Raw genomic sequence first — 25,183 nt, 5'->3', positions numbered from 1 at the left:
TTTATATTACCTAAGCATATAAACTAATCTACATATTAAGCTGTCATGAACTGACTCTTCCAGGGTGCTCAGAGGACTGGTTAGAGGGAAAAGAGCAAGGTGAGTGAGTCACCTGGGGGATCCAGAGAATTTGGCATTGACCTCCTGGTTTCAAATCCCATCTCTGATATTTATAAGCTGTTTAACTATTAAGAAGCTAATTTCATTGGCAGTGCCTGTGGCTCAAGGAGTAGGATGCTGGCCCCATATACTGGAGGTGATGGGTTCAAACCCGGCCCCGGACAAAAAAAAAAAAAGAAGCTAATTTCATGCTTAGTCTTATCAATAATCAACATTCTACTATAAGTCATAATATTTATCAAAAATATCCATTGGTCTCTAGCACGTACCTAGGAAATATGCTGGGTGTTAGACAAACATTATTTTTTTTAACCTTCACAACAACTCAATGGAAGGAGGCATCGTCATCTCCCTCAGTCAATACCAGAACTGAGTCTCCACTCAGGGAAGGTCCAGGCTGGCGGCTGGGGTCCTCTCCACCGGGTTACAATGCCTCCCTTTTGAAGCATTGGTTTCTGCCTCTGACCAAGCTAAATCCTAAGACCAGTAATAGCCACTTCATAGGATTATTAAAGGAACTAAATAAGGTAATAGATGAGGGTGCCTCATCAACTCTAAAAATGGCAATAAATGTGGGTGCCTCCTCAACTCTCATGTGCCTTTTAAAATGTCACTTCTGTGATAATTATCAGCACCATTATTTACGGCCTTCTCCAACATTGTTCCTTCCTCCCTAATTCTTGGCAGCACTTTGGGCAGCAAGGCAGACCAAGTACCTCAAGGTTTAGAAATGTGAAGGCATATTGATGATCAGTGACACTCAAGCGACAATGACTCTCAAAATGTCACCGGCATTTAAAAGATTCATCAAAAATATTAAATAGTAACATTTTCCTTAAGCTAGAATTCTCCTTCAGAAAGAAATATTTAATGGTCCTGAGTCAAGTGACTGACTGCAATAAAGAATTCAGATAAAATACCAGGACAGATCCCAAAACATGAAATATCTCGGAGAAGAGAAACCCACAGCCTGGAGAGAAAAGCAATCCACATCCACACAAAAATTCCCTTTAAAATCACGGACGGAAATCTGTCCTCTTTTAGCATCTGTGTTAAGAAACCACGTCTCTGCTGTCGCACACATGAAAAAGAAAACATACACCCCCACAAACACATCCAGATGTTCACGAATATTCATGATATGCTTCCAATTTGACTTGGAATCATTCATGATTTATTTTTGATTAAGTTTCATCAGCTTCTGCTGGGGCCTATGAGATGGATGGCATTGCTGTAACACAAATTTAGAACATCTTCATATTCTAAGTAATTGCAGAAAGTCTCTCAAATGACCCCTAAAAAATTTTAAAAACTTAGGCGCAAGCCTCAGAACAGCCAGGCAGCAAGGAATAAGTGGCTTCCTCCTGAACCTGGACTCTCACAGCACTCTGGAGTTGCTAAATTAAGCCTCCATTTCTTCTGCGATTTATCACAGAAGAAAAAAGAGAAAACACATTAGAACATGATTTTCTTTTTTGAGTAATTCAATGAAACATTAAAGAAGAGGCAGGAGCCGTGCTCTGGGACGCTGAGATACACGTTTTCCAAAGTTTCCATTGTAGTCAGTGTCCTTCTGGACACAGTTGAAAAGCCAGAGTAACTAAAGCAACCAGAAGTGAACAAATGTGCTCAACATTGTACCATCTTGCTCTCTTATACTTAAAAATCTTCAAATTTCTAAACTAAAAGAAAAAGCAGCTCCAAGTCCAAACGTACTACTGAAATGGAGGTCAGGAAGAGAGAGCCAGAGGAAGTTCCAGGCACACGCAGGTGGTGGGGGGCTCAGTGCCTGTGGCTTTGGTCATTTCGGTGGTCAGAAGGAGCTGCGGCAAGAGATCAGTCTAAAATCCGAACCTGCAGGTCAGGAGGCCAGTGTCAGGGGCGTGGGGCAACACCAGCAAAGGCAGAGGCCCACACCCAGGTAATTCCAGGCTGGGTCCTGCAGGTATCTGCCTAATCCCATTCCAGATCACAACAGGCCCAAGAAGGCCTCTGGAGGACAGGTGGGCCACTTGGCATGGGCCCCTCCGCCTTCAACGAGGGTCTCAAATTTAAATGACATACTATAGACAGTTGCAGAAACCCAGAAGCAAATATTCATTGCACACCTTTAAATCTTGTCTGACTCCAAGACCTCACTGTCTCTGGTGTGCTACAAATTAACATTTTTAAATACCCTATAATTAGCTTGTGATTAGCCCAAATAAACTACACTGTAATCTTCCATGTTAAAAAGTGTTTAATTGTTAAGTGTAAATATTGAGATCACAGGACAATTTTGGCAACCTGGTTTTAATATTCCAGGCCTCCAAAACAGGCACCTGGCCTGAGCCTCATTCAGCCTCTGAAGAGTCCTGATTCCAAAAACAGGGATAGCTCCCTTTCCGAGCCAACCTCTGACCAAGCCCGGGCCCTTTGATTCTGCCATCAGAGTGGACTCTTTCATTTGTGTTCCTTAGGTTTTCTCCCCAGTTAGTATCAATTTTCTGAAAATTTAGCAATGCTCTCTGCTGTATTTAACGAGAAACAACTTTCACTTTTCAACAAGTTAATTATATTTTAAGCAGTATGCTAGTTTGGTTTTTGATCTCCCAGGCATTATGTTTATTACAATAAACATACAAAAATCAGTCATTTACAAACGTTCAGGAGAAAAATAAGTTGAAGTTGTTGATCCACACTGGAAAAACCTGAAGACCTCTTCACTCTCCCACTTTTAATTTTTTTTTTTTTTGTAGAGACAGAGTCTCACTGTACCGCCCTCGGGTAGAGTGCCGTGGCGTCACACGCCTCACAGCAACCTCTAACTCTTGGGCTTACGCGATTCTCCTGCCTCAGCCTCCCGAGCAGCTGGGACTACAGGCGCCCGCCACAACGCCCAGCTATTTTTTTGTTGCAGTTTGGCGGGGGCTGGGTTTGAACCCACCACCCTCGGCATATAGGGCCGGCGCCCTACCCACTGAGCCACAGGCGCCGCCCTCACTCTCCCACTTTTCAATCAGACAGAACACAGCCAGTCTGTCGGTCTCCACAGTTGCACAAACAGTCTGCAGCAGTATCTAAGAGGATGGAAACACACCTGAACTGATCACAGGGTTAATAAAAACGTTCTCAATTACGGGAGATATGGGATGCCAAGATCGATTCTGGCACCAGGAGATCTGTTTATGTGCACATTCATGAAGTGCCATGTACAAAAAATACTGACTAAATTGGGCCTGGACATTTGATTACAAATGTGACTCTGAGAGGAGGCAGAACTCTAAGATATAATGCCTCCGTGTCTTTGCACATCCAGTGTGTGACTCCTACAGCAGAATGGAGTTCAGAATCAACCATCTAATGTTCACGGATACTGATTGCAATCGGCAAATCCACACTAGCCCAAAGCTAGGGAATAAAGTTAAGACAAAGAAAATAAAACAAAAACAAATGCCGTTCAGAGCAACAATTGGGCTTTGGCAGGATGAAACGAGATACATATGCGATAAGATTTTCATTCTTATCCTGTGCAAATGAACGGAAGAACTGTCTTACAAGCGTCTATCCTCTGAGGGGAGACCAACATTTCCTAAAACCACTACTGGCCTATGGACAAAGCTGGGGGAAGCCTCCACTTTCCTGATTGTTTTCTTTTCCTGTTTGTAAGTCCAGCCCTTTACAGAAAGACTGATCATTTTCTTGAAAACTGTTTTCCACATAGCATTTCTCTCTGTAGCATTAACAAAAGTAGAACAGTCAAGGAAAGCAAACAAGAACCCACACACAGACCGGACTGTGTGTACATGTCTGCACAAAGCTACAAGCAAAGCAAGATCAAGTTCACCTCGTCCCAACCGGACCAGACGACTGCGAAATGGCAATTAGTTTTGTTTGTCTTATGAATAGTGATGAATCAGAAAAACATTTTATTGTATCTTTTTACATCATTAATAACCAAAAAACTTATGAAAAAATGCCACATTTCTTTTTTTTTCCCCCCTATATAGTCTAGCTTAATTTTCTAGCCACAGTAAACTTCTTCCAGTGGCCTATACAGGCCACATTTTGACTTTCCTAAACTGGGTTTGGGGCCCTCTTCTCTATTCCCACACAGTATTTTAATAGTCTTGTTTATTTGCCTCATGCAGAATCATTCCTGCACCATCAATAATGGTTCTGAGACCACATTTTACTGCCAGAATATGCAATATTTCTACTGACATTCCTGGTCCTTAAAGACCTCGGGTGCACCTCCGTCTCCACTTGGAGTCCCTTTTCCTTGTACACAGTCGTGATAACGCTTGGGCACAGAAGCGTGCTGCCGTGGGTGGGGACTTTGTGGGCTCTGTGCCTCACCAACAACCACACAAATTTGTTTGCTGCCAACACCCAAACAGAGTAAACCTCAAAGATGCCATGGAAGTTGAAACTGCCAGCAATCAGAGGCCATCTTGAGCAAGATCTTTCCCTGGCCATAGTGTCACTTTGACAGATGTCAGACTTAGCATCCCTAGAGTTGGGTCCATTATGAACTTGGAAAGCTATTGTCCTTTCTGATTGCAGCTTCGCCCAGCCAAAAAAGAATCACACGGTGCTCAGGGATGTGCCAAATGTGCAGAAATATGGGCAACTTCCCTGCTGTTCACAAGCACTAATGTCCCAATCCCCGGCAGGGGCAAAGGCCACGGTCCAAACACACCATTCCTTTAGGGCCCATTTGGTGCTAAATACAAACGCTCACCCTAGTTATAAATGTGAATCATAATCCCTGTCTATAGTGTTCAATTTTTACCCATCTGTACTCTCTGCTGTCTTCAAAGAAACTAACGGGCCCCAAAACACTTCATCTCTTGCTTTATTCCAGTCAGGATCCGGGCGATCAGGTTCCAGAGAAGGAGCTGGACATCAGTCCAGAAAGCTAATGATTAACATCCTTTTCAAAACCTTTTATTTTTCAGGGTTAAATCAAGCATCTCTGTGGGAAGGGTGTTTGTTTGGTTTATTTTTCAGCTGACATGTAATTAGCTTTTAAGGACAATGCATTTTTGGACTTTTGAAAGCCAAACACAAATACTTAAATATCTATTCTATCTATGACACAGGTCCCCAACCTATTTGGCTCCAGAGACTGGTTTCATGGAAGACAATTTTCATAGGGTAAGGGGAGTGCAGGGGGGGTGGGACCAGAGGAGGAGTCCAGGTGGTGCTGCCATGATGGGCAGGGGGGCGGTGGGGGGGGGCTGTGAATGCAGAGAAAACTGTGCTGGAACACCCTCTGCTCACCTCCTACTGTGCGGCCTGCTTCCTAACAGTCCCTGGACCAGTACAGGTATAGTCTGAGGCCTGGAGGATGGGGACCACTGATCTATAGAATATTTCCTCGATCCCCAAAATTCACTCTGAGGATGATTTGGAATGAAATAAATAATAATAATATTATATATAATAATGAAATAAATAATAAACGGATTTAGTCCAGCCCTCAAAATTTTTCATCCTCGAGACTGTCTTCTAAATCATCAGCCCCCAACCTTTTTGCTACCAGGAACCAGGTTTATGGAGGACAATTTTTTGGGCTGGGGGTGGGGGATGGTGGTAGTGGTGGGACAAGAGGCAGAGCTCAGGGGGTGATACAGATGGGGAGCTGCAGTCAATACAGCCAACACTCCACTCGCTCACCCGCACTCACCTGCTGTGCAGCCTGGTTCCTGTCAGGCCATCACCTGGCACCTTTTTGGCACCAGGGGCTGGTTTCATGGAAGACAACTTTTTTGCCACAGAGGGGGAAGGAGTCGGTGGGAGGAGGGAAGACAGAATGGGACAGGAGGTGGAGCTCAGGCAGTGATGCTGGGCGGCCGTAACAGGCCTGGGGGTGCCGTCCACAGTTCTAAATGACTTTTTCTACTGTAGACACAGCAAGCACATGCTACCTTTACCCCTATAAAATATTTTCGGTTTCTACTGTGTTATTCTGTATCTCTTCTAACTGCCTCTGGTGGGCTATTTCTTCTCCAAGCCATCTGCATTCACCTTTGCCGGGCTGCTGACAAACACAGAAAGGAAGTACTCCTCCCCAGGTCCCCCAACCCAAGGCTGCTCCACCCAGCAGCAAAACAGGGAGGCAGGTTGTCGACTTGTGTGAAGGCAGAATTAAAAGTACAGAAATGTGCTGAATGCTAAATTCAGGTGCAGTAAAAGGAAATCTGATGGACTGGAAGGTACAGCTCTTCCAGACGATGAATTCCCAGCAGGAGTGGAGATCTGTGACAAGCTGACCACCATGAGAGGGAACGTGCAGGTTGCTGTGTTGTGGGCCTGGCCTGCAGTCTAAGGCCAGCGTCCACTCCTGAGCCGCTGAGTGACGCCTGAGACGCCGAGCCCCTGCCCTGACATTCAGCAGTTCCAAGTTCCCCTCCACTGAGGCAACTGGCCATAGGAAGAATTTAAATATGCTAATTCAGGATCTTACTTTTCTCACTAATTATAATTCAAAGAATGAACAATCAGATTCCAGCCTGGCTTGAATTAGCTCCCATCAAGTTCACTCACTATCCCTGATTTTTGCTCCTCTGATGGGAACTAATTAAGCTCATAGGGTACTGTTTTGGTCCCCCAGACTGTCTTTTCCAGCTGTGGAACAGAGCACACCAAATTAGCTCCATCTGTCTAAATGGGAAGGCAGGGCAGGTGTGGTGACTCACACCTATAATCCTAGAACTTTGGAGGCCAAGGCTAGAGGGTCGATTGAGCCCAGGAGTTTGATTGCTGAGGCCAGGAGTTTTAAGACCAGCCTGAGCAAGTGCAAGACCCCATCACCACAAAAAATAGAAAAATTAGCAGGGTGTTGTGTCATGTCTTAGTCCCAGCTGCTCCAAAGGCTGAGGCAGGAGGATCACGTAAGCCCAAGAGTTCAAGGTCAACAGCAAGCTACGATGACTCTACTGCATTCTAGCCCAGGTGACAGAGCAAGACTCTGCCTTTTAAAAAAAAAAAATTAATAGGCTCGGCGCCCATAGCTCAGTTGTTAGGGCGCCAGCCACATACACCAAGACAGGCAGTTGGAACCCAGCCCGAGCCTGCTAAACAACAATGACAACTGCAAAAAAAAAAAAAAAAGAAAAAGAAAGAAAAATTAATAAATAAAAAATAGGCTCAGCACCAGTAGCACAGTAGTTACAGCACCAGCCACAGACACCCAGGATGGTGGGTTCAAACCCAGCCCAGGCCTGCCAAACAACAATGGCAACTGCAACAAAAAATAGCCGGGTATTGTGGCGGGCGCCTGTAGTCCCAGCTACTTGGGAGGCTGAGGCAGGAGAATCGCTTAGGCCCAAGAGTTTGAGGTTGCTGTGAGCTGTGATGCCATGGCACTTTACCCAGGGCGACATAATGAGACTCTGTCTCAAAAAAAAGTAAATGAGATAGAAGTTATTGACCCCACTTACAGGCAGGCTTCCTTCCCTACATAGAAACTGCCTTCCCAGGTTCCCAAATACCAGGAGACTCTTAAACAACTCTTAACCAGCTAGAATTGTACCAACTCATAGCCATCATTTCCTTGCCTAGTAAAATGTCCAAAGAGGCCACAGAGCATGCCACTAGACTATAAGACAAGGTCATAAGTGCAACATTCAAGAATTCAGTGCAAAATTTTAGTTGTTGTTCTGGGTAACCATGCCAAAACGAAGGGACTTTTTCATTAACTACATTCCAATAGGAGAACCTAATAAATTGCAATAGAGCATGGCCATCTTTTGACACATAGCTACTTTCTTCATAAGAAGGAAACAACACCACTGTTCACATATGCTAGGGAACAGTTATAGAAAAGAAGCCCTTGACAACGATACCCACCTCAGCCAAAGTGTCAGGCTCCTGGGATCTCCCCAAATGACACTTCTTAGCCAAAACTGAGCAACTGCTACATCTGGGGAAGGAGAGCACGCCTTACCAATCCAGGAATTCCCCAGCCCAGGCATACTAGGAGTTGGATGTAAGGTTAATTATTATGTCATTAGCTTAAATCTGCATGGTAGTTCACAACTCCCACCGCCACCCTTGGCTTTCAGAGAGGGTTTTCCCAGCAGATGCAAAGGCAACGTTGAGAACACCTGTTAATGGTTTGTCAACATCCTCACCTCCCTGAAGTCCTTCCCACACCAGGCCAATCAAAGGACTGCCACCTTGACATTAAATATTTGGTAGTCATAATATAAGATTAATTTTGACCCAAAGAATCTTTACTTATGTTGAGTTAAGGAAAGGAAGAAAAGTACACAAGGGCACCATAGTCTTGGGGTGGAAACAGACTGTGTCCACTTACAGAGTACCCAAAGTAGGACCCAGCTGCTTACTGGGTCCCTTATGGAAGAGGAGACCTTTTGTAGAACATAAAAGGAATAGTTAATAAAAAAGAATCATCTGTTCTTAATTCTAAATCAGTTGCTTAATTATTGGCTTCTTGTTGTTGTTGTTCTCAGCCTACGTACATGTATTGGAATGAGGGAGGAGTTAATTGAAAAGTTTTCAGGATTGGCCCGGTGGCTCACGCCCGTAATCCTAACACTCTGGGAGACCGAGGCGGGTGGATTGCTTGAGCTCACAAGTTTGAGACCAACCTGAGCAAAAGCAAGACCTCCATCTCTACTAAAAATAATAGAAAAACTGAGGCAAGAGGATCACTTGAGCCCAAGTCAGAGGTTGCTGTGAGCTAAGACACCATAGCACTCTATCCAGAGAAACAGCTTAAGACTCTGCTTTGAAGGAAAAAAAAAAAAAAAAGAAAGAAAGAAAAGTTTTCAAACTTTTTTCTAAAGGCAGAGGAGCTCTGCTATTCAAATCAGATTTGTGTAGCAGTCCCCTCCCCCCCATCCAAAATGGATGGTCTGGATGAGCAGATACAGAGGGTTGAACCTCTTTTCTTCTGTCTCACCTCCCCCACCCCCTTCCCAAGGAGGTCTTGAGGTCAACACAGTAAAACAAAACAATTTGAAAGGCAGGGAACTAAAATGAATCCAATATTTAGCAAATTTAAACCGACAAATATAGAAGCTTAGGTTAAGATATTTTACAGCAAATATAAAACATGAACTACTACGCATACAAATTAAAAAGAGCAAGTCTAAATGCCCCACTAAGCATACACGTAAAGGTCTTTGCAAAACAGCTGAGCGAATTTCAATGCACCGAAGTGACAGAGGATATAGTCATGAAAGATGGTGATGACAAAAACAACTCAAAGACACAGAAGAACTACAATAAAATGTTAAATAAGAAGTGATTTACACACAGAGAGAGATTGTACTGCTGATTTTAAATGCCCAGAAGCACACCAACGTGGTTCCTGCTACATGAGAGACGACAGGTGATTTCTTGCTTCTTTAAATTTTATCTAGGTTTTCAAATAAAAACTAAAAAAAAAGAAGAAGAAGAACAAAGGAAGAGAAGGAAAAAAAAGAAGAAAAGGGAAGGAAAGAGAAATAGAGAACTGGATTAGACACCCTTTAGGCTTAGAGCAGATCAAAAGGTACTATAGCAAAAATATCCTTTCCCCTGAAGTCAAAAAAGAAAAGGAAAGGACAGGAAAAAGAAGTAGGGTGCCAGCTCCATATGCCAGAGGTGACGGGTTCAAACCCAGCCCTGGCCAAAAACTGAAAAAAAAAAAAAAAAGTCAGGCAGCGCCTGTGGCTCAAAGGAAAGGAAAAAGTCTAGTCTTTTAATGCATGTAATGATCCGACCCTACTTCCCCAGCCAGCACTCAGTTTGAGGCCTGCAGCAGGCCCAGGTTGGTCCGTCCCCTGAGGTCTGCATTTCTACCCTGCACTAGTGCAGCAGCCTGTGGACAGGTGCCCCGGCCAGGCCAGAACTGCAGCCGGCTCTGCAGCCCCACTCACCACATCCAGGTCCTGGGACACCCGCCGTTTCCGCAGCTCCTCCATCCTCTCACACACGTCGGAGAAGCAGGTGTTGTAATAATCTGCATACTGCTGTGCCAGGTCGTCGATGTTTCCCAGTGAACCATCCTGAGCAGGAGGGAGAAACAGAAGAACAAAGGTGGTCAGGGCAGTACACCCTGGAAAAGCTCCCAGCCACTGAACCTTCCCCCACCCCCAATAATGGCCATATTTTTTATTTTTTTTAATTTATTTATTTTTTTATTGTTAAATCATAGCTGTGTACATTTGTGCAATCAAGGGGTACGACGTGCTGGTTTCATATACAATCTGAAATATTCTCGTCAAACTGTATGGCCGTATTTTTTAACCAGGGGCACTAAGCGCCAGGCTAAGTTTCTCGTGTGACACCTAATCCTCAGGACAGGACAGCCCTCTGAGATGGGACCTCTTTTTTCTTCGATATATCAATGAGCAAACAGCAGTTCAAAGAACTGCAGCAGCCACCCATGGATCCCAGGACGAAGCAAAGAGGTCAGATCTCCAACTTGGGACTGTCTGGTGCCAAGGCCATGGTCTTCAACCTGCACGTCTCGGCCTGCCTAAGCAGAGCTGAGCAGAAAACTTCAGGAAAGTACTTTCAGCAACACAGTGTAAGTAAGAGACCCCCTAACCCCCAGTGTGGCCTCTGGGATGCTCACAAAAGAGACAGATGCCAGGACCACCCCCAGAAATACTAATTGGAGCCTGAGAATTCAGAAAACAATAGGGAAATGTTGCATCTAAAACACAGCTCACCATACCTCTCCTGAGACCCTCAGAAAAGTGGAAAATCTTGTTCATTAGTCATTACTGTTCATTTCCATTTGTCATTCCTTATTATAGACATTAATATTCATATTCATTAGAGTTATTATTCATTAGTCATTCCAAGCACAGATGCAAGAGCACATGCTACAAATTCACCGAAACTAATAAGTAAACATGTCATTTTTCTCTTCACCACAGCAATGCCTACATGGGTGCTCTGCAGCCCGTCTCTGAGGTTACACCCAGCTCAGCTACCCTGTACTGGTTTAAGTGGTCTTGGGCCTTTTTCTTAATCTTGCAGGAACCCTGGAATGATCAAGGCACCTATATCAACAGTGAGGAACCACTGAGTAACACAGGCAAAGTGCTCAGACCTTAGCTGGCTTGCACATCCTGCCTGGCACACAGTAAGCACTCAAAACTTAGAGTAATGTAATATTCACTACGAGACTTGATTTCACACACGGTAGTCTTTGGTGAGTGGATTCCTAAATACACATCTAAGCACCTATGGGGGGGGAGAAATGCTACGTCCATTTGTAAGCTGTGCCATTTCTTCCAACAATTCACTCCCATGAAAAGACATGTCCTCTCCTTGGTGCCTTTTTACTCCATCATTACTCTTTGGTATGAATAAATACAACTTTTTTTTAAATTGAATCATAGTTGTATACATTAATGCAATCACGGGGTACAATGTGCTGGTTTTATATACAATTTGAAATATTTTCATTGAACTGGTTAACATAGCCTTCATGACATTTTCTTAGTTATCATGTTCAGACATTTATATTCTGCATTTAGTAATTTTCATCTGTACCCTTCTAAGATGCATCTTGGTGTGGTCCCACCCTCCCCCCCCCTCCCTTGCCCCTTTCCCCATATTCGTGTGCTATAATTGGGTTATAGCTTTCATATGAAAGCTATAAATTAGTTTCATAGTAGGGCTGAGTACATTGGATACTTTTTCTTCCATTCTTGAGATACTTTGCTAAGAAGAATATGTTCCAGCTCCATCCATGTAAACATGAAAGAGGTAAAGTCTCCATCTTTCTTTAAGGCTGCATAATATTCCATGGGATACATGTACCACAATTTGCTAGTCCATTCGTGGGTCGATGGGCACTTGGGCTTCTTCCATGACTTAGCAATTATGAATTGGGCTGCAATAACTATTCTGTTACAAATATCTTTGTTATAATGTGATTTTTGGTCTTCTGGGTATATACCTAGTAGAGGAATTATAGGATTGAATGGCAGGTCTATTTTTAGATCTCTAGTGTTCTCCAAACATCTTTCCAAAAGGACCATATTAGTTTGCATTCCCACCAGTAATGTAGAAGTGTGCCCTTTTCTCCACATCCATGCCGACATCTCTGGTTTTGGGATTTTGTGATGTGGGCTAATCTTACTGGAGTTAGATGATATTTCAAGGTAGTTTTGATTTGCATTTCTCTGATGATTAAGGATGATGAGCATTTTTTCATGTGTCTGTAGGCCGTGAGCCTGTCTTGTTCAGAGAAGTTTCTCTTCAAGTCCCTCGCCCAGCCTGAGATGGGATCACTTGTTCTTTTCTTGCTAATACATTTGAGTTCTCTGTGTATAATACAACTTTTAAACAATGCCAAGTTGCACATGTATTTTCCACCCTGCAGACTGCTCACCAGGCCCATCGTTATCTTAATCTGGGTGCCCCACCCATGGCAACACAAGCCTGCTTCTGCAAAGCAGAAGAGATGCAGACAGGTCTTAAGAGTCAAGCTTCTGCCAAAGCCTTTCTGCTCAAACCCTGCCCTCCAGCCCTACCCTACTTCTGCATTCTCTGACTTTACAGAACTAAGACAGAAAAGAAACAAAAATCGAAAGAAATGGTTTTTTAGAAAAGCGTCTTCCTGGGAGGCACCTGTGGTTCAAAGGAGTAGGGCGCCAGCCCCATATGCCGGAGGTGGTGGGTTCAAACCCAGCCCCGGCCAAAAACTGCAAAAAAAAAAAAAAAAAAAAACAGTTTTAGAAAAGCATCTTCCTTTCCCACCAGTAATGTGCTACATGTATAGTAACTGCCTCAAAGTTCCTAGTACTAAGCTAGGGATGAGAAGGTCGCTTCCAAGGCCAGGAAGATCTTTGAACATTTGAACATGTCTGGGCAAAAGTCACCCTCTCTCTACAGTCTGTCTGAGACGACTGGCTAGACCCACAGCAGCCAAGATGACAGCCTCCTCCTCATCAAAGCAGAGGCTGTCACGTGTCCAGGAAGGCAATGACACCAGTCAACAAGGAAACTGGCTGCCAACCCTAAGGACGTGCACAGGGGTCTCCCCGTCTCAGCTTTACTGCCTCCAGCGAAGAAAACTGCTTGAAAACAGAATCTCTCTTGGGAGGAGTAGGAGCCAGGCCAGAGAGCTGAAGGTGGGGTTCCTGAAAGATGACATGAGAAATCAAAACAGAATGGAGAGGACTGCCCTGACTTGTCACAGCTCAACAACACATGCCCCACAGGCCACAACACAACCGTGCACAGCCTCCCAACTGGTTTTCCTGTCTTCTTCACCACCTGGCCCAATACGCCACCCAAGCGACCCTGCTAAGCAGAGATGTGCCTTGTGTCCCTCCACAAGAGCCTTCCATGCCACCTTTACCCATCCTGTAAAATAAACGCACACACCCCGGCATGGCTCTCAGTCTCCCTCAACTGGGGAGTCCCCATTTCCAGCCCAGTAGAGGCCTGTGGATTGGAGGGGGAGGCGCAGAGGAGCTGGACAGCTACGGGCAGTCTCCTCTGCCAAGGCGAGGAGCGGCAAGGCAGCCCCCCCAAATCCCATTAAAACACATGCACAGGAGAACTGAGGGAAAACACTGGAGGAAATGGGGGAAAGGAGGGGGCAAAAGAGCAGCTCCCACGGGGTCCTCTGTTGTGACCACCAGCTGCTGACAGCCACGACCAGGAGAGCAAAGCTCCAGCCCTCCCTGCAAGGGAGGGATTCACAGGGCTGCCTGAGCCATCTGAGAAAGCCGGGCAGTTCCTAGGACAAAGAGAAATGGGCAAAGCACCCCCCCCCCATTAACCAAGGGATATTTGCTTATACTTCAAAGAAACAAAGCCCTCACCATCCCTGTTCACCTCAAGCACCTCACATTTTCTCAGCCGCTTTCCCCAGAAGACATTAGGAACAAAAGTCAAAAAAGAGCTCTTTTCATAGTGTGTGCCTGAGGTCAAGGGGGAGCAACTTTACCCAACAGCCCATTTTTACGTGTTATAGGCCCCATCACCACCACTGCCCAGACCCCTTGAAGATACTGGGCTCCTCAGACTTGTTATGGTCTCTCAGGGATGTGATGCTATCCTCATCCAGAAACTTCTGCCTTCTTCCAGCCAAGAAATGAAACATACTTGCCACCTCTGACCAGGCAGAACAAACGTCCAGTGAGCCTGTTAATGGGGTTGCCCCTGCCACACCTGCCCGTGGCTGGCTGTTGTGGAATGGAAACCAATCACTCTAATACACAGAGGCCCACGCAAATGCTCCACTGTGAAATTCCAGTTTCTCTCAAAAGTAACCAGGTTTCTCCTTTGTGAACTGTCCGACTTATCACAGCCAATTGTTTTCTTGGACTAATCAAAGCCACCAGAAAAAAAATCAGAAAACAAATACAGTAGAACTTCCGTAGTGACCTTCTCCCTACACGGGCCACCTCCTTACTGACCTAATTTTCATAGACTGGACGTGCAGCACATGTACAGCAGGCCTAGTGCCTTATGTTGCCCAGTCTGTTACAGTCCCTCGGGTGGTCAACTTACAGAGGTTCTACTGTATTTTTATAGCTTTGTTCAAACTACTTTTCGCCCTTTTTCTCTCTTCTCACATATATCCTAAGAACATTGCGACGATGCAGGAAAAAACAGTTTCTCCTAAATGCTCATATAACAGATCAGTCCTGACACTAGATGTGTGGGACTTAACCCCACCCCCAGCAACCAAGAAATCAATTCCTCAGTGGACACTAGGGAGTTCCCTACTCCCACCTACTTCTACCAACCTGAGACAGTGTTGAATCTCCCAGGCTGAGGTCTCTCAGTCCCCCAAGGCTGCCCCCACCTCTAATACCAATAGCAAACTTCCGATCCTTTTACCAGCTACAAAGAGGTTCCTACAATTCCCTCCTTGAATCTGATTAATTTGCTAGAGCAGCTCACAGAACTCAGAGAAATGGGGCAAAACTATGGGGGAAGGAACAGGGAGCTTCCCTGCCCACTCCAGACCCCTACAAATAAAGTATTCAGGACACTTCTTTACATAGGCATGGTTGATTAAATCAAAAGCCATGGACAACTGACTCAACCTTTGGCCCCTCTCTCCTTCTCTGGAAACCAGAGATGAGGCTGAAACTCTCAACCAGTAACCCTGCCTGCTCTTCACTGCCCCTTCCTAAAGCTACCTAGCGGTGAACAGCCACCAGTCAACTCCTTAGCATACAAAAAGACACATCACTTTTGAGATTCCAAGTGTTTTAGGAGTTGTTTGCCAGTAAGCCAGGTTAAGACCAAGTACACATTTCCCCAAATCACAAGCACTTTCAAAGCCAACTCTTCAGTTACTAAGTTTGCGAGCTACCGATCAAATTTTTTTTTCCTACTAGTGAAATTCTCTATTCCACTCCCAATCACTTAAAACTCCCCTCAATAATTTGAAGACCTTAAAAATATATTTGCTGCTCCTGAGGAAGAAAATTGAGAAATTCTACTCAACTCTGTTTACTGTAGGTAATAGGTAATTTAGAGCAGGGTGGTCACAGCTGACTTTTTCCCAAATCACTTTGCAGATGTACAGTAAGTACTCACAATGACCATTTTCTTTAGTCTTAAAGGCAAAAGAATAAAAGAATATGTGTGTTTTTTAAAAGTAGGTCTTGTTTGCCATTCTCCCCCCAAAAGAATCTTTTTATGTTCCAATCAAATGAGACCAACAAACTACCTGATGGCTCCATGATTTCCTTTATCCATGCAAAACCCAATCTCTTAAAAAGCAAATAACAATAATAAAGGGAGCGGGAGGACATGCTGGAAAGTAATGCATATGTTTACGGCCTTGAATGAAGGTAGTGCCCGTTTCACCCAAACTTATCCCCAAACTCTTCGAGCTGCAGACTAAATACCGACAGTTTTCTGCATGTCAATTATACCTCAAGAAAGTGGCGTTAAAAATGAAATCCATCCCCTTTCAGGACTGACAACTTTTGCACCCTTTTTATCCAACTTGTTCTTATTTCAGATAGCCACAGACCACTAAGTGAAAATATTTAATTTTACTAAAAATATTTGCAACATGAGTCTCTAGGAAATTTAAATCGTGCAGCTGACCATTCAACAGCACCACCCTTCCACATGTGCCTGACTCAACGCCCCACAAAGCTAACGTCAAGAGGCACTGAGGTTACAGAATAAACTTCTAGCCATAATAGGACTTTAAATCATCTCTATATTCATTGTGATATTATTTTTACAACACTGAGACAGATTTCTTTTAAATTTTTTTATTCTTTAAAAGTGATCTAGCTCAGCGCCCATAGCTCAGTGGTTACGGTGCTGGCCATGTGCACCAGGGCTGGTGAGTTCAAACTTGGCCAGGGCCTGCTAAACAACAATGACAGAAAAATAGCGGGGCTTTGTGGCAGGCGCCTATAGTCCCAGCTACTTGGGAGGCTGAGGCAAGAGAATCTCTTAAGCACAAGAGTTTGAGGTTGCTGTGAGCTGTGACGCCACAGCACCCTACCATGGGCGACATAGTGAGACTCTGTCTCAAAGAAAAAAGAAAAAAGTAATGAAAAGTTCTGGCCTGGTGTTTATTACTGACCTTGTCTGCTTCACTTCTTATTTTTCCCCTTTGGTTCCCAGGCATTAGGCTTAAACAATTAATATTTAGCAAAAGGGGAAAACGTTATTTCCTAAAAAGAATTTTTTGTAAGTTGTGAAATTTTATACTATCTTTTTACAAGAATTTTCCCATTCCCGTCTTTAAAAAATAGAAAAAAGATGGCCACAGGTTTGAGTTCTCTTTACTTTAAAATTATAGGACCAGGCATCTGTCCATTTCCCTTTGGTGAAGATTTGATTGACATCCGTGGTCACACTACCAGTGCTGCCTCAATGGAAGACAAACTCACACATAACTTTCCCCCAAAGCCACAGAGCACACGGATCTCCAACATTCACCTTTCAAACAACCAACACAAAAATAGAGAGATAAGGGCATTGTACCGAATAGCTCAGATTGGGTGAACTGCTATTGCAATTAAGGAGAAAAGAAACAGGGCACTGTTCTCTCAACAACTGGTTTAACAGTATTTTTGATATCTATCCCAATGCACTTCCGTCTCTGGAAAATTAAAAAACTAAAACTATTGCTCTTCTTTCCCCAGATGTCATTTATAGGTTAGAATATGTCAAAAGGCTTGGAGTGGGGTGGGGAGGGAACTCTTTGAAAACACCAGGCAATACAATGTAATCTGTCCCATGCAGGTTGTATGCAAATTGATGTAAATGAGCTGGTGGTCCTCTTATTTTATGTCTCTATAAAGGCAGGGCCCCCAGGGAAAACTCAAATGTGTTGTTCTAACTCACCAGAGCTGAGGGGAAGAAAGAGAACAGACTCCTGACTCATGTATTGTTGCTCTACCTTTTCTATCCACAGTAAGAAGTAAATAATATGATATATTTTGTGTAACATGAATTCTACATCATCCCTGTTGTTCTGGACAGAGAAGGGATGGATGGACATACACTATGTTCTCCATATCTGCAGCTATATTCCCTTCAAGCCAAATCCACTAAAAGAAATCACTACAAATACAGTGCAGCCTAACTGCTTTCTTTTTTTCTCCGTTAACACTTTTTATTTATATATTTATTTATTTTTATTGTTAAATCATACCTGTGTACATTAGTGAAATCAAGAGGTGCAATGTGCTGGTTTCATGTACAATCTGAAACATTCTCATCAAACTGTTCAACGTAGCCTTCATGGCATTTTCTTAGTTATTGTATGTACACATTTGTATTCTGCATTTAGTAAATTTTGCCTGTACCCATTCTAAGATGCACCTTAGGTGTGGCCCCACCTATTACCTTCCCTCCACCCTAACCTCCCCCTTCCTATCCCATCCCTTGGCCCTTTCCCCATATTCTTGGGCTATACTTGGGTTATAGCCTTCATGTTAAACCTATAAATTAGCTTCATAGTAGGGCTGAGAACAGTGGATACTTTTTCTTCCATTCCTGAGATACTTTGCTAAGAAGAATATGTTCCAGCTCCATCCATGTAAACATGAAAGAGGTAAAGTCTCCATCTTTCTTCAAGGCTGCATAATATTCCATGGTATACATGTACCACCATTTGCTAGTCCATTTGTGGGTCGATGGGCACTTGGGCTTTTTCCATGACTTAGCAATTATGAATTGGGCTGCAATAAACATTCTGGTACAGATGTCTTTGTTATATTGTGATTTTTGGTCTTCTGGGTATAAACATAGCAAAGGAATTATAGGATCGAATGGCAGGTCCGTTTTTAGATCTCTAAGTATTCTCCAAACATCCTTCCAGAAGGAACGTATCAATGTGCATTCCCACCAGCAGGGTAGAAGTGTGCCCTTTTCTCCACATCCACGCTAACATCTCTGGTTTTGGGATTTTGTTATGTGGGCTACTCTTACTGGGGTTAGGTGATATCTCCAAGTAGTTTTGATTTGCATTTGTCTGATGACTAAGGATGATGAGCTTTTTTTCATGTGTTTGTAGATCGTGCGTCTGTCTTCTTTAGAGAAGTTTCTCTTCATGTCCCTTGCTCACCCTGAGAGGGGGATCACATGTTCTTTTCTTGATAATATGTTTGAGTTCTCTATGGATTCTGGTTATTAGACCTTTATCGGAGGTATAACCTGCAAATATTTTCTCCCATTCTGAGGGCTGTCTGCTTGCTTTACTCACTATGTTCTTGGCTGTGTAGAAGCTTTTTAGTTTGATCAGGTCCCAGTAGTGTATTTTTGATACTGCTTCAATTACCCGGGGAGTCCTCCTCATAAAATATTCACCCAGGCCGATTCCTTCAAGAGTTTTCCCTGCACTTTCTTCAAGTATTTTTATAGTTTCACGTCTTAAGTTTAAATCTTTTATCCAGTGAGAGTCTATCTTAGTTAATGGTGAAAAGTGTGGGTCCACTTTCAGTCTTTCACAGGTTGCCAACCAGTTCACCCAGCAGCATTTGTTAAATACAAAATCTTTTCCCCACTGAATGTTTTTAATTGGCTTGTTAAAGATCAAATAATGGTAAGTAGCTGGATTCATCTCTTGGTTCTCTATTCTGTTCCAGTCATCTACTTCCGTTTTTGTGCTAATACCATGCTGTTTTGATCACTATCGATTTATAGTACAGTCTCAGGTCTGGTAGTGTGATTCCTCTTGCTGTGTTTTTATTGCTGAGTAATGTTTTGGCTATTCGAAATTTTTTCTCATTCCATATAAAACGAAGTATTATTTTTTCAAGATCTTTAAAATATGACAATGGAGTTTTAATAGGAATTGCATTAAAATTATAGATTGCTTTGGGTAGTATAGACATTTTAACAATGTTGATTCTTCCCAGCCCTGAGCATGGTATGTTTTTCCATTTGTTAACATCTTCAGCTATTTCTTAAACTTTCATAGTTCTCTTTGTGGAGATCTTTCACGTCCTTTGTTAGGTATACTCCCAAATATTTCATCTTCTTTGGCACTACTGTGAAAGGAATAGAATCCATGACTGTTTTTTCGGCTTGGCTATTGTTGGTATATATAAAGGCTACAGATTTATGGGTGTTGATTTTGTAGCCTGAGACATGGCTGTATTCCTTGATTACTTCTACAAATTTTGTAGTAGAATCCCTAGTGTTTTCCAGATATACGATCATATCATCTGCGAAGAGTGAAAGTTTGATCTCTTCTGACCCTATGTGGATACCCTTGATCGTCTTTTCTTCCCTAATTGCAATGGCTAAAACTTCCATGACAATGTTAAAGAGTAATGGAGACAATGGGCAAACTTGCCTGGTTCCTGATCTAAGTGGAAATGATTTCAATTTAACTCTATTCAATACTATATTGGCTATGGGTTTGCTGTAGATGGCCTCTATTAGTTTAAGAAATGTCCCTTTTATACCAATTTTCTTAAGTGTTCTGATCATGAAGGGATATTATCATGGATATTATCAAAAGCTTTTTCTGCATCAATTGAAATAATGGTATGGTCCTTATTTTTTAGTTTGTTTATGTGCTGAATTACATTTATAGATTTACGTATATTGAACTAGCCTTGAGACCCTGGGATAAATCCCACTTGGTCATGGTGTATAATTTTTTGATGTGTTGCTGGATTCTGTTTGTTAGGATCTTATTGAGTATTTTTGCATCAATATTCATTAGTGATATTGGTCTATAATTTTCTTTTCTTGTTGGGTCTTTCCCTGGTTTGGGGATCAAGGTTGATGTTTGCTTCACAGAATATGTTGGGTAATATTCCTTCTTTTTCTATATTTTGGAAGAGGTTTACTAGTATTGGTACTAGTTCTTCTTTAAAGGTTTGGTAGAATTCTGACGTAAAGCCATCTGGTCCTGGGCTTTTCTTTTTAGGGAGATTTTGTTCTGCTATTATCAGAATGTTATATAGGCCTGTTCAACATTTTCACTTTGTTCTGGCTAAGTCTTGGTAGGTGGCGTACTTCCAGGTATTGGTCAATTTCTTTCAGATTTTCATATTTCTGAGAGGAGAGTTTCTTGTAGTATTCGTTAAGGATTTTTTGAATTTCTAAGGGGTCTGTTGTTATTTCATCATTACCATTTCTGATTGATGAAATTAGAGATTTTACTCTTTTTTTCCTGGTTAGGTTGGCCAAAGGTTTATGTATTTTGTTGATCTTTTCAAAAAACCAACTTTTGAAATTATTGATCTGTTGTATAATTCTTTTGCTTTCAATTTCATTTAATTCTGCTTTGATTTTGGTTATTTCTTTTCTTCTGCTGGGTTTGGGGTTGGAATGTTCTTCCTTCGACAGTTGCTTGAGATGTTCCATTAAGTGATTAACTTCCTCTCTTCTGTTTTCTTGAGGAAGGCTTGCAGTGCTATAAATTTCTGTCTTAGGACTGCCTTTGCAGTATCCCAGAGGTTCTGAGATTTTGTGTCTTGATTGTTGTTTTGTTCCAAAAATTTGGTGATTTCCTTCTTAATCTCACCTATAACCCACCTATCCTTCAGCATAAGGTTGTTTAGCTTCCATGTTTTTGTATGAGTATGTTGTTATTCCTGTTGTTATTGAGTTCAACTTTTATTCCATGATGGTCTGAGAAGATGCAAGGAATAATTTCTATTTTTTTAAATTTGCTGAGGTTAGATTTGTGGCCTAGGATGTGGTCGATTTTGGAGTATGTTCTGTGGGCTGATGAGAAGAATATGTATTCAGTTTTGTTGGGATGAAATGTTCTGTAGATGTCTGTTAAGTCCAGATGTTGAATGGTTAAGTTTAAATCTGAAATTTCCTTGCTTAGCTTCTTTTTGGAGGATCTATCCAGCACTGCCAAAGGGATGTTAAAATCTCCAACTGCTACGGAACTGTAGGAAATCAAGTTGCTCACGTCTGTTAGAGTTTGTCTTATAAATTGAGGTGAATTCTGGTTGGGTGCATAAATATTAATAATTGAAATCTCATCATATTGAGTATTACCTTTAACAAATATGAAGTGTCCATCCTTAGCCTTCCTTATTTTGGTTGGTTTAAAGCCTATTGCGTCTGTGAATAGGATTGCAATGCCTGCTTTATTCTGCTTAACATTTGCCTGGAGTATAGATGACCATCCCTTCACCTTGAGTCTATATTTGTCTTTTAATGTAAGATGCCATTCTTGTATGCAGCAGATATCTGGCTTGAGTTTTTGTGTCCAGTCAGCCAACCTGTGCCTCTTTAGAGGACAATTTAAACCATTTGCATTAATTGAGAATATTGTTAAGCCTTTCGAGAGTCCAGTGTACATTTTTAATCCTTTTGCGACTGTGGAAGTTGTAATTTGATCAAAATTTTCTGGGTGGGTTTACTTTTGTGGTGGAGGGTTACACTGGTCTTTATGGAGGATAGGTCTGAGAATATCCTGGAGAGCTGGTTTAGTTATGGCAAATTTCTTCAACATGTGAATGTCATTAAAGTATTTAATTTCTTTCTCCGTCATAAATGAAACTCAGTTTAGCTGGGTACAGGAGCGTGGGTTGAAAGTTATTTTGTTTTAGGAGATTAAAAGTCAATGACCATCCTCTTCTAGCTTGAAAGGTTTCAGCAGGGAGATCTGCAGTTATTCTAATATTCTTTCCCTTGTAGGTAATGGTTTTCTTTCACCTCGCTGCTTTCAGAATTTTCTCCTTCATATTAACTTGAGTGAAATTGATTATGATGTGTCTGGGGGATGTCTTATTCGGGTTGAGTCGTGCTGGAGTTCTGAAACTGTCTGCTATCTGAATTTCAGAATCTCTTGGCATGTCTGAAAAGTTCTCCTTCATAATCTCATGGAGAAGAGACTCTGTGCCTTTTGAAGCCACTTCGTCACTTTCGGGGATCCCTATAAGACGAATATTGGTTTTCTTCGAATTATCCCAGAGCTCTCTGGGAGAGTGATCTGTTTTTGCCCTCCATTTCTCTTCTTCTTTGAAAGCTTTGTCTTCAATGTCAGAAATCCTTTCTTCTGCTGGCTCCATTCTGTTACTGAGGGATTCTACTGTGTTTCTCAAATTTTTGAGGGCCGCAACTTCTTGTTTCAATGTGTCAAAATCTTTGGTCATTTGGTCTTTGAATTTGTTGAATTCTTGAGATATCTTTTGGGTTACTGCTTGGAGTTCTAATTTGATCTTATTTGCTATCCAGATTCTGAATTCGATTTCTGACATCTCAGCTATTTGTTTGTGCATGGGATCTTGTGCTGTGTCTGCCCCATTGATCCTTGGGGGAGTTGATCTACTCTGATTATTCATATTGCCAGAGTTTTTCTGTTGATTTCGCCTCATGACTGTTTTTCACTGTTGCCCGTGGCTGTCCTCAGAGTTAGGGAGGTGTCCAAGATTAGCGGGATCACTCTATTGTTGCTGGGCTTTGTAGGGAGTGACCCTGTGTAGTTCCTCTGGGGCTACCCCAGCTAGGGAGTTCCGGTTGTGGAAGCAGCTCCGGAGTGTGACACACCCAGATCCAGCAACAGGGCGGGGGTTGGGGGGTGCACACGGTTCTGGGAGTGCCAGGTGCCCAGTGACTTTGGCACAAAGAGTTCAAGGCTCCAACAGTCTCTGGCCAGGAGAAGGGCTCTGTGCAGAGGCAGGGAGGGATCTGGAGGGCACGCATCTATCAGAGTCCCTGGCCAGATGTGGAGGCTGGGAGGGTACAGGAGGGAGGACGCAGGGTTGTGCGGCTCCCGCAGTTCCTGGTCAGGGCATGTGGAGGCCTGGCAGGTGCGGGTCACATGTCGGGGGTGGTGGGGCAGCTCTTACTGAGATCCAGGCAGGCGCAGATTGCGGTCGCAGTGCAACTCTTACAGAGGTCCGGGTGGGCCCAAATACATAATTTAAAAAATTTTCAGTTGCTTGAGAGAAAATTCTCAGACACAGTATCTTAGCAAGGCCTGTTTTACTCAGATTCTTCTTGGCATCTTTCTGACTTTAGCTCCTTTCGTCCAGGTACAGGGAGGACACCTTTTTCACATGTCCCCACGTTTTCCCTCTGTGCTTGTACAATGCTGTTTCTGAGCTGCACAATCCAGATGGTGTCAGCTGGTCACGCTTCTCCCCAGCTTCCTGAGAGAGGCTCAGAAACGGCACCTCTGGGTGTCAATCCAGTTCACTCAGCCCTGAAGGTTTGCAAGGAGTCTCAGGGGAAAGGCAGAGGTCTGAGATCGGTCAGGCAGGGCACCTAACCTGGGGGTAGGTACCTCTCCAGAGCCCCAGGCAAAACGGACAGGATGGTAGATCCTACAGTCAGTATTCGCCTAACTGCTTTCTTAAATGACTTCACAATGTGTTCTTAGTCCTTAATTAGCTTGTTTAATGATTTTAAGGTGATAAACACTTTCAGAAACCTTTCAGGTGAAATTGCTACAATCACAAAAATGACTTAACTCTGGTTTCCTCGTTCAGTCTCATGGAATCCGTGCCATGTGCAATGTCACTGTTCAAACTAGCTCTACCACCCCACTTGCCATATCATCCTGGAGAAATTCATTGAATAATTCATCTCAAATATTTTTCCCTGTGGTATATAATTCCCAGTGTTTTTACAGATGATTTGAGCTGGAATACAGTTTATCTTGGAAAAGGTTTTTAAAGACGTAACAACTAAAAGCATACACTAAATAGATGTGTTAGATCATGCTGATGGCCAGCAAAGGGCCCTGGAGGCACACCCACATGGCAGGTGGCTAGAGCAGGGCTGATTTCATACCTTCCATTCCCCTCTTTCCAAAAACACCCAGAATTTGCCAGCGCCTATGTCAGATTCTTGCTTTGCCAAATATGGCCATGGTGTCACAACTGAGCATAGATGGGTCCCAATTAACACAAATCCCCTCCTAGAGAATAAATAACCTCACAGAAGGCAAGACTGACGACACACCCCCTCACGGGACTGACACACACCCTCTCTGAGCTGCTGCTCCTAGAGCAGGGACATCTCCAAATGTCTAGGAAGAAGTATCAGGAAGAAAACTGGGGCATGGGAACTTCTTCAATATATATAACTTATTATGAGTATGTATTACATCTATGTACAACTATAAGCACTTATTAATATTAATTCTGCCTATTCATAACTACAATTATTTGTTAAAATACATGCACAAAACGTCATTATAACTGGGATAAAAACAGTTATAAACAGATATAAACCCTCTTATTCCCATAAGCAAGTGCAGTGTTATTCACCCTGCAGACCATGACCCACTAATTGTATGAGTCAAGGTTGGCCCAGAGAAGCACATCTGCTGTGGGTGATATGCGAGCTGGTGAAACAGCCTATGCAGCCGCTGCCTCCAGATCTAGCATTGACCTAAGGTCACTGCGGGTCAGCCAGACCAGCAGTTAGGAAGGAAGCTGGGGATGAATGAAAACAAGGGTAAAACAGAGCCCAAGAGGGCACTGGAACTATGAAGACGACTGGAATCCACATCTGCTTCTCGTCACCTCCAACTGTGATGCCGCTGGTGACCCAGGACAGAAGCTAGGGCTCTTCACAAGGGACCGGCCCACACCTGGCCAGGGAGTAGGAGAGGAAAAGAGGAGACCTGGCAGGTCCCGAAGGTGTACCTCCTCTCATCGAGGGGAGCTAGCAGAAT

General features: G+C 43.1%; 1 protein-coding gene across 4 annotated transcripts in view; it reads right to left on the bottom strand.

Annotated features, from left to right (window-relative positions):
* The window catches only part of SASH1 (SAM and SH3 domain containing 1), a 312,356-nt gene that overhangs the window by 131,368 nt on the left and 155,805 nt on the right, over nucleotides 1–25,183 (bottom strand). For all 4 annotated transcript variants that reach the window (XM_053591083.1, XM_053591082.1, XM_053591085.1 and 1 more), the window contains exon 2: nucleotides 9,996–10,124. In XM_053591083.1, coding sequence (XP_053447058.1) covers nucleotides 9,996–10,124 — 129 coding nt within the window. The remainder of the gene's footprint in view (nucleotides 1–9,995; nucleotides 10,125–25,183) is intronic.

Source organism: Nycticebus coucang, chromosome 5 (genome assembly GCF_027406575.1).
Source record: "Nycticebus coucang isolate mNycCou1 chromosome 5, mNycCou1.pri, whole genome shotgun sequence".
In the NCBI taxonomy this organism is placed as follows: Eukaryota; Metazoa; Chordata; class Mammalia; order Primates; family Lorisidae; genus Nycticebus; species Nycticebus coucang.
This window is presented reverse-complemented; position numbering and strand designations above follow the sequence as displayed.